The sequence below is a fragment of the Corvus brachyrhynchos genome, unplaced genomic scaffold (assembly GCF_000691975.1).
Source record: "Corvus brachyrhynchos isolate BGI_N302 unplaced genomic scaffold, ASM69197v1 scaffold149, whole genome shotgun sequence".
NCBI lineage: Eukaryota > Metazoa > Chordata > Aves > Passeriformes > Corvidae > Corvus > Corvus brachyrhynchos.
Genome location: NW_008240021.1, coordinates 69,465 through 78,772, shown reverse-complemented (window position 1 = coordinate 78,772; position 9,308 = coordinate 69,465). Strand labels below are relative to the sequence as shown.

At 49.5% G+C, this 9,308-nt stretch overlaps 2 protein-coding genes across 2 annotated transcripts in view; both read right to left on the bottom strand.

Annotated features, from left to right (window-relative positions):
* SLC5A3 (solute carrier family 5 member 3) overlaps window positions 1–9,279 on the bottom strand; it is a 21,612-nt gene extending 12,333 nt beyond the window's left edge. The window contains 1 exon segment of the mRNA XM_017743322.1: window positions 9,204–9,279. The gene's annotated coding sequence lies outside the window, so the exon portion shown is untranslated.
* Window positions 1–9,302, bottom strand: part of MRPS6 (mitochondrial ribosomal protein S6) — a 43,693-nt gene extending 34,391 nt beyond the window's left edge. Inside the window, exon 1 of the mRNA XM_008640671.2 lies at window positions 9,204–9,302. Within this exon, the coding sequence (XP_008638893.1) occupies window positions 9,204–9,248 (45 nt within the window). The 5' untranslated portion in view covers window positions 9,249–9,302. The remainder of the gene's footprint in view (window positions 1–9,203) is intronic.
* Between the last annotated feature and the right edge of the window lie 6 nt (window positions 9,303–9,308).

The window sequence follows — 9,308 nt, the reverse complement described above, 5'->3', positions numbered from 1 at the left end:
AACAGCTCTGTTGTGTGGATGAAGACTGTCCAGACTGCCAGGACCATGGAAAATATTAACTCCCTGCCACCAAAAAAAGTAATAAATAACAGAAGTCTCGTGCCTTGAGCAGGGTCTGTACCATGTCCAACTCCCTGAGTGTGTTTCCAGACTCCTCGCCCTCCTGCCATGGACACACCAGTGAATTCCTACCTGTCCACTGCTCCACAGTAAACACACAGCAGCCTCAGGGAAAAAAACCTCTCAGGACAAAAAAAAAAAAGGAGGAAAAGCTCTGTTCCATTTACTGCAGCACTCCAGAACACAAAAAAGGAGCACTGAAGCTCTTCATGGAGTAAGTGATACATAAATTATGTAGCACATGCCCTTGAGGAAGCAGGGGCTATCCTTGGCTATCCTCAGCATCCAGGGCAGCAGTTCCAGGCTTTTCCCTGAAAACCAGGAGCTGGGGCAGAGGAATGTGCCAGGAACCCCCCTGGGACAGACAGGGAAGGCAGAAGCTGACCTGAAGCATCCAATAAATAACCTGAGCTGCTGGGGATGCCAGGCCAGACCTGAACTCAGGAGGCTGCAGCAGGACACATTTCCACGGTACCTGAGCCAACCTGACTGAACCTGTTGGTCACGCTCTGCATGGTCCCCACATCAACCTCCTGCTGGCCTGGAGAACACAGGAGCCAACTCCAAAAACCACCACTACCAAAAAAATCCAATCTGAGGTGCAAGGATCAAGTCACTCACTCAAAGGAGCTGTTATGAACACGTCATGAACTTTTGTTTTGGTCAGGAATCACTCCAGCTCTGGTCTTCGTTTTACTGCAGCATCACAAAAAAGCAGCTTGTTCCAGCATAAATTCTTCTTGATTCTTTTTTACACAACTGCTGAGGGAGACATGAGAGAAATAAGTGACCCCAGAGCAAGAGACAGAGAACTCACTGCATTTCCCAGTCAGAAATGGGATGTACAGTGGACAATTCCAGAGCAGAAACTGGAGTGATGCGAGGCCATTGGGAGCTCATGGGAGCGACACTGTTAGAGCAGGACATAATTTATTAGTCATTTTTGGTTTTTTTTTAACCATTTTCCCCCCTCATCTCAAGCAAATACACCCACTCCAGTGTCCCACCAAGTCACAAATGAAGGAGGGGGGAGCAGGCAGAGGAAGGACACTCCAGCACTCCGTGGACACAAGAGAAGCTGCAGCCTTGGAAGCAAGAAAAGATGGATGTTTTCTGAATCTGCATCACCCTCCCCGAGCCACTTCATGCCACTGCCTGTGACATTCACACTTGGCTGGTTCCCTTTGCCAAGAGCCAGTCCCCAGCACTCCAGCAGCAATAAGGGACTGATTTGCTTCCACTGTTCTTCCCGAAACTCCAAACACCTGCGGGGGAAGCGGGGTGAGCTGGGGACAGAGGGAAGGAGATAGAAAGTCCCTTTTTATCTCTTAAAATACAAAGACACCAGAAAGAAATTCTGTCTTCTCCAGGCCTACCTAGACATGATGTAGCATCTTATCCAGGTCTTGAGATTAATCCACCAATTAACAATTTAAAGAAAATAAGGAGTTAATAATTTCCTTTTCCCCTTGTCAGCCTGAAGAATTGGCTTATGCTTCCATGGATGACAAATGTTATCTGGAGGAATTTCCCCATGGAAAGGAACTGGAAGGGGCTACCCAGGGAGGTTTGGAGTCCCCAAGAAAGGCCTGGAGGTGGCACTCAGTGCTCTGGGCTGGGGACAAGGTGGGCATCGGGCACAGCTGGGACTGGATGGGCTGGGAGGGCTTTTCCAGCCTCAGGGATCCTGGGACTCTGTGAAGGGAGCACAAACTGCCAAGGAACTGGGCCACTGCTCCCTGGGAAATCAGCAGAACCCTTCCTGCCTCACCAGCAGCTCCAGCAGGGCCCTCCTGAGCTCAGTTTGCCACCACAAACCCCAGCCCTGAGCAAGGAAACCACAGAGAGGTGATGTTCACCCCTCCACAGGGTACAGGTCTTTTCCACAGGAACTGAAAGCAAAAGAGGCAGAGACAACCCAGCAGCCATGTGGTCAACTGCAAGATCAAGGGCACCAGAGGGCAAACTGGGAACACCAGACATTTCCAAGGAAGTAAGAAGGGGCTGGCAAAAACTGGAAGGTTCTGGCATCACACAGCACCAGGCAGGATTTCCCTGCCAGGTCACACTGCACTGGAAGGTGCAGAAGGACACCGAGCCCCAAGGCTCAAATCCCTTCTTTCAGCAACCCGAAATCCATCAGCACAAACATTTCAGTGCCATGGCAGGAATGAAGGAGATGAAGTACTTGGTGACAGAGCAGCAGCAAGAGAATGGGGCAAACAAGCCTAAAGAGCCAAGAATTTGGTTTCTGAAGTGGATTTGGGACCACTTCAGTTCTCTGGACAAAGTTATCACCTTTTTAGAAGCAAAGATCAGAAGTGCAACAAAATTTCTGCCACTCCTGAAGATGCCCCTTTAGTTCAGCTGGAGGTTCAAAAACGGGATCCAGCTGGTGGTGATCACCAGGCAGCAGGAACTGGATAATCCCTGCCTAAAAAATGGGTTGGTTCATCCCATTTGAGGAGGATTTGGGCTGGGAGAGTACAGAAGTTACTTGGGAAATGAGAAAGAAGCAGTGGCAGTCGCCATGAAACTGGGCAAGACACCAGGTGGAAATTCTACTTCAAATTTCTAGGAAGCACGAAAGAAGAAAATAAAACCAGACTCATTAAGCTTCTTTAGGACTTCCCCAAATTCCCATGACATTTATGGCTGCCCACAATCTTTGGAAGAATATAAAGCAGCACAAGGATTATTGATAGGTGACACAGAAGCTCAGGATCATACATAATCCAAGAATTTGAGGCTCTCCAAGCTTCCCAGTCAGCTGGGTGCTGTTGCAAGACTTCTGATCCTTCTTGGAGATTTCAAGACACCAGAACCAGAGTTCAATAAAATTCTGTTGGTTATAAAACAATTAATGCCAATTACACAGCTTGATGCACAATATCTGTATTAGAAGCTACCAAACACTGATTTCTTTTTCTGAAACACCAACTCCATTGAACACATTCCCTCCCTGTATCCATCCTCTGCATGGACCTGGCTTTTTATTATTCCTTAGATATGTGCAGGGCTGAACACAAGGATTGGCTTGCAAGTGCACAAACCAGGATTCAAAAATAGCAGAACAACAGTTCTTATGCAGTTCCTCAATCCTATTTCTTGGGTTAATGACCCTCGCTTTACACCATCCACTTCCTTCCTGCCCTTCTCCTCACCAGGGCTGATGAATTTTCTTTAGAATCTCATTTTTAGCACCAATGTTTGCACCAGTGCTCCCAGAGGACAGGTCCTTCACCCCTTGTCTTACTTTCCACATATTTACTTTCTGTTTTTCCTGTTCCACTTCTTCATAATTAGTTATATTTTGCATCTCTGTTTTTATTTTTGCCTGCTTTCCTATTTTTATCAGCTCCACTGGGGCTATGCCTGCTGCTCCACAGGGCAGGAATTTTTCTAGGGAATAACCTGGTGCCCAGAAGTTCCTGCTGCCCTCAGGTAAGGGACACAGAGGGTGGGATATGAAGCTCTACCAAGTAACTGCTTCCCCACAAACTGCTCTTCCATCATCCCAGATCTGCAGCTGGGGAGGTGTGGGTGGCTGTGGCTCCAGGAGTTACCAGCCTGCCATGGATGGAGCCTGACAGATCATAGAACCATGGAATGGTTTGGGTTGGAAAGGACCTAAAAGCCCAGCCAGTGCCAACCCCTGCCATGGGCAGGGACACCTTCCACTGTCCCAGGCTGCTCCAAGCTGGCCTTGGACACCTCCAGGGATGGGGCAGCCACAGCTTCTCTAAGCAAAGAAAAAAAAAAGTAAGATAAATTACTCGAGCAACAGCTCAATGACTCCCAAAGCAATTTTTGTGTGGCAATTTTGGTTCTGGGACAAGGGAACTGGAGACATCAGCTCCTGAAAGAACACACAGAGGAAAACCAGAGCTTCCATCATTCCAAAGTATGGAATGTATGAAGATCGGGAGACAGAAAGCACAAACACACATGAGGTGAAGGAGCAGCTTCTCCTCAGTGTTACAATGGACAACTCTTACAGGAGTCAGTCACGTTCCAGGGGTTTCCAACAATGGAGAGCAGCAATGCTGCTTCAACACAACAGGTTCTCCTGCCTTCTTTCCCAAGAGTTAAGGGACAGAATCTGCTCCATGCTGAAGTTTAAAAACACCTCCCTGTTCACAGACACAGGGAACACATCAGGAACAAAAGCCAACCAGCCAGAGTTTTAACTCAAAGGTTAACCCCCACTGCTGTCCCCTGAAGAGGGACTGGCCAAATCCCACTGAAATCCCACCAGGGGCCTGCAAGGAACTGAAACTAGACTTAAATTATTTTGTAAAAGAGAATAATCCTCTATGTCCCCTCAGACCCACTTATCCCACACTTGGCAAAAATTCCGGCTCTTCCAAGACTGAAAATGTCAAATATCAGGCAAGAGGGTATCGTTCCCAAATGCTATGTGCGTCACACCCTTCAAAATCCAGTTCTTCCTATGGAATGCTCAAGGCACAAAACAAAAAGGTGACTCCTCCAGAGGAGAGTCAGTGCTGGATCTTGTTGTTTTCTGATCTTGCCTTTTAGTTCCAAGGCTTTGGTCTCCTTTCCAGCACCACCCCCGACTCCAGGATCCCTCCCTGCCAGGCTGAAGAGCCTGTTCCAGCCTCCTAAAACCTCCAGTGGGAACAGAGGAAAAAAACTTTGGTGTAATTTCAACCTGCTCAGTTGGGAAGAGGGGTGGGGAAGGTGCACAATTGCACTGGAAGAGCAGGTGGTTCACCAGAAAGGAAAGGAAATAAAATAAACCCAGGATCTTCCTGCTTCATTCTCCCCCCTCCTTCCTGGCAACTGAGACATCAAAAGCCCAATTGCTGCAGCTGCCTACACAGCAATTAAGGGGAATAGTCAAGATGTCAAGCAACACTACTGCCCATTTACTTTGGCTTTCCCAAAATAGCCAACAATCTCCACACAGCAGGTAGGGAATTTTGGAAACACGGAAACCCACTCCAAAAAGCAACAAACAGCTGCTGAAGACAAGTTGTGTTGTGAGAACATGGCTGGAGAAATGAGAGCCCACATTCACAGCAGGATTATTATTGTTATTATTTGGAGGTGCCCAAGGCTGGGTTGGACAGGGTTTGGAGCAACCTGGGGTAGTGGAAGGTGTCTCTGCCATGTGGAACAAGGTGATTTTTAAGATCCCTTCCAACCCAAACCATTCTGAGATTCCAGAGATGGGTGGATGGGTCTCCTAGTCCAGGTATATGCTGAGAAAAAGGTGATTATGTTTTAGATTATGACACTGTGTATTTGAACTTTGTCAGAGGTGAAGATGAGCACACTGCTAATGAAATATGGATAAATTTCCTCATTTTTACTGAAATACTTGAAGGTATTTACAAAGTGCCCAGTCAGTTCCAGTTACTAAGTGGTGCTGTTGAGGACAGGTGTCCCTGTGCTCTGCTCTCAGTGACAAGGTGGGGATCAGTCACAGGCTGGACTCGATCCTGGAGGTCTTTTCCAAGCACAGGGACTCTGGGATTCCCACACTGTGCCCAGTGCCCTCGGAGGTCTGGCATTGCCACCCCACGGCCACTCTGCACAACGGCCCCGGAGCAGCAGGAAGCCATTTCCAGCTCTTCCTTCCTTCCCTTTCCCCCTCACTTCCTTCCCCAGGCTCCCAGGGAGTTTTAGCAGCAAGGGGAAGCCTCCCTGCAGAGCTCTGCTCTCCCAGCCAGCGAGAATTCCTGCGGATTCACTCCTGTGGATTCCCTGCTGAAAGTCCTGCCCTGCTACAATCCCCCCACTCAGAGCCAAATTTCCTGGGAGAAAATCGGGAATCCTTAGAAACTCAGCTTTTGTCATGAGCAGGGAATTCAGGCCATGGACAGCTGTGTTTGCATTTTGCACCTTCACCTCCAGCACAGCTGCAGGGCTTGGCTGGGGCCACTGAGGGCAGGCAACGCTTGGTTTGCAAACACCTGGACACTGCTGATAACAAATGTGATAACAAACCCAGCCCCCCTCAGCATTTGTTCCTTCCATGCTGCAGTGTGGAAAGCAACACCATGGGCAAAATAAATCATTTCACCTCACTGTGCTCACACCTTTCTTTGCCCAAAACATCTCCTCCATAAACTCACACACAGCAACACAAGTCACTCACCCTCCAAACACACCACAGAGTAGTGGGGGGTTATTTATTTTGGGGATGCTTTTAGGGCTTTTATTATTGTTTTCCCGACTGGGGGCTCTGCTGATGAAAAGCTGTTTATATACAGAGTGTATAAAATATCCTGTGTTTTAGTATATTAAAAATATACAGTGGTTTTAGTCTCAGTCCATTACCTCTCACAAAACAGGACAGAGAAGGGCTGCTCAGCTTTGATTTCAGAATAAAATCCTGACTTTTTGTGTGGACTTTTTGTGTCTGTGACGTTTTGTAGACAACCAGTGACAAAGGCTGGAAAGTGAAACCAGTGCGAAGTGAAAGTTTTCCCTCGTGCCCCTGCCATTCCCAAAGCTCTTGGGTGTTGCGTTTTTAAGGCACAAAAGGAGAGTTGAAGAGGCTCTGGAGTCTGCCAAGCCTGAGGAGAGCATCGGGCAGGATGGATGGGATGTGCTGGCCCCGGGACCCTCCCAACAGACTCCAAAGAGAAGCCACACACAGGGAAAGAACAGGAAAGGATCCCTGACTTGGACACGAGCAGGGCTGGGGAGCAACAGGGTTTAAAGTAACAAAAAATGAACTGGAGGGACTTTTTCTGCCTGGATCTCTGAGAATGCCAAGGGAACTATGAAAAGAAAGTTGTGGGTGGGGAAAACCCCACAGAAGCACCAAGTTTGCCTCTGAAGAGAGGCAGCAAAGTCTTCCAGGCTGAGGTTTGCACCAAGCTGCCAGGGAGTTCCGAGAAGTTCAGGACAAGGCCTAAAGCACAGGAAAGCCAAGTGACAAGGGTTTGCTGTTGTTTTTTTTTTTTTTTTTTTTGAGGGCAAGGGAGCTGCCACAGGTGAGGAAGGACATCACAGACACCAAGAGAAGAGTCAGCACTTGCTCAGACAGCACCAGGACACACAGCCACCACAGAGGGACTGACGGGGCGGGACAGGGAGCACCTGCCCAGGAGCTGTCACCGGCGTGGAAAAGCAATACCATTTCTTCTTCTACAGGAAGGAGTGGTAGAGTCACTCCAGTATTTCAGAGCGGCTTTATTAGCCCCATATTTTGCTTCATTCAATTCAGTATTACAGCCAGGATTATACACAGCTTACAGGGGTCATTAGAGCAACCCCCCAGGCAAGATCCAGCAGCACCACGGAGCATAAAACCACTACAGAAAACATTTCCAAGTGTTCTCATGGCACAAGAAAGGCAGGAGCAGCCAAATATTGGGACACGAAAAAGCACCCAGATCTGGTGTGCTGAAAACAGCATAAAAATAGAAGCAGACAGACAGACTCCAAATTTTAGACTTACAGCAAGGGTGGGTTAAAAACACCAGCACAAACTGAAATGTTTGGACATAATCACAGAGCTAAAAAAAAAAACCCTTAAAGGTACACCCATCTGGAAAGAACATGCTGGAGAGTCCAACTTCAAAGAGGCAAAGGTTGCAGATGTTAAATCCCGAGTGCACTGATGCTCATTAGAAGCATCTACCAGCTAAAAGCTTATCCCTGCATCTCCGTGCTCACATCCTAGAAACCAGAGAGCCTTTCCAGCAGAGAGCACTCCATGGCATCCTTTCAGAGAAGTCAGTTTATTCCTGCCTCAGTATTATGGCAGATTTGCTACGCTTGCTGTCCTGCCCTGCATTCCGAGTGCCTGCCCGGCTTAAAGCATCTTCCACATCACCAGCACGGCTACAAAAAGCATCTCTGCCTCATCCACCCATAGGGAAAGGTGTGGAAAGGAACAAAAAATTCGGAAAAAAATTATATGTTGACAAGCAAGTGGAAAAGCAGCGTTTTTTTGCCCGGGTGAGCTGGTGCAGCAATGTCACCCGGCTTTCTCCCTGCTGCTGTGTTTCTCCACTAGAGGACCCAGGTGAGATGTCTCTACTACAGCTTCTGCAGCTAAACCACGGGGAAAAATATATTTTTAAAAAAAAAAAAAAAAAGCAGCCAGCCAGCCCCGACATGTGGATGGTCCATGTAAAATGAATGGAAATGTACTAGTGCATGCGGCACACCAGACGTGCTCCCGTAATTCCCAAAAAACCACGGCCACGCTGCTGAGCTGCTGCTGCTCGGTGGGAAATTGTGCTGGTTGGAATGAAGGGTAAATCCCAGAGTATCCACGCCGGGCTGGATCAGAGGGCTCCAGCCCAGCACAAGTGCTGCTACATTCCAACACCAGCACTGCTGGAAAATAGCACATAAACAAAGGCTATAGAAGGTACTAGAGAAGGGCCAGTATCAGCTGTTATTTACCAAATAAACCTCCCATCCACACGAAGATGTCCCTATTTTATTATTATTTTTACGCACACACATCCCCCATTCTCCCTCCTTCCCCCACGTATTGACTCAGCTCCTGCCGAATGGGAAGAGCATCATTTAACCGAGCTCTGTTATCACCGCGCTGCCAAAAAACAACGGCAGCGGCTGCTGCCACCCCCAGCGCCCCTTCCCGGGGGCGATACGGCCCAGCCTATCGGCCCCGCTCAACTGGTGCGGGCAAAACCCCATCCTTGGCACTTCCCTGGCACACGGGGGGGGTTAGGTGGCACCCCGTAGTTGGGAGCTGGCTGGAGCGAATCCTTGCTTTTCCCCTTTTCCCCAGCCCCAAGGCTTCCCGGAGCCGAGGGGACCCGAGGAGGTGCCCGGTGATGCCAGCGCAGGTGCGGGGAGGGGGATGGAGAGCGCTGGTGCTGCAGAGGGAGAGGGGGATGCGCTGGCAGGGGCATGGGAAGGGCCGGGTTCACCTGCTCCAGGCACGGAGGGAGGGGATGGGCAAGGAAAACTGCATCTCTGTCGCCCGGAAAGCGTGGGATCTGCTTACCTGCGGACCAGAGGGGAGGGGGAGAGAGGGGACTGCGGCTCGGGGGGAGCAACTCAGCCAGGTCTCCGAGGGCCCACCTGCCTCCCTCCCCTCCTCCCGTCTCCTCTCCCTCACTCACCCTCTGCATGGCTTTCAGGATCAAAGCCAGTTCATAGCGGGGCATCTTAGAGCTGGCAGTGGCGGGTGGAGGGGGGGGCCGGGGGGGGGGGGGGGGGGGGGGGGG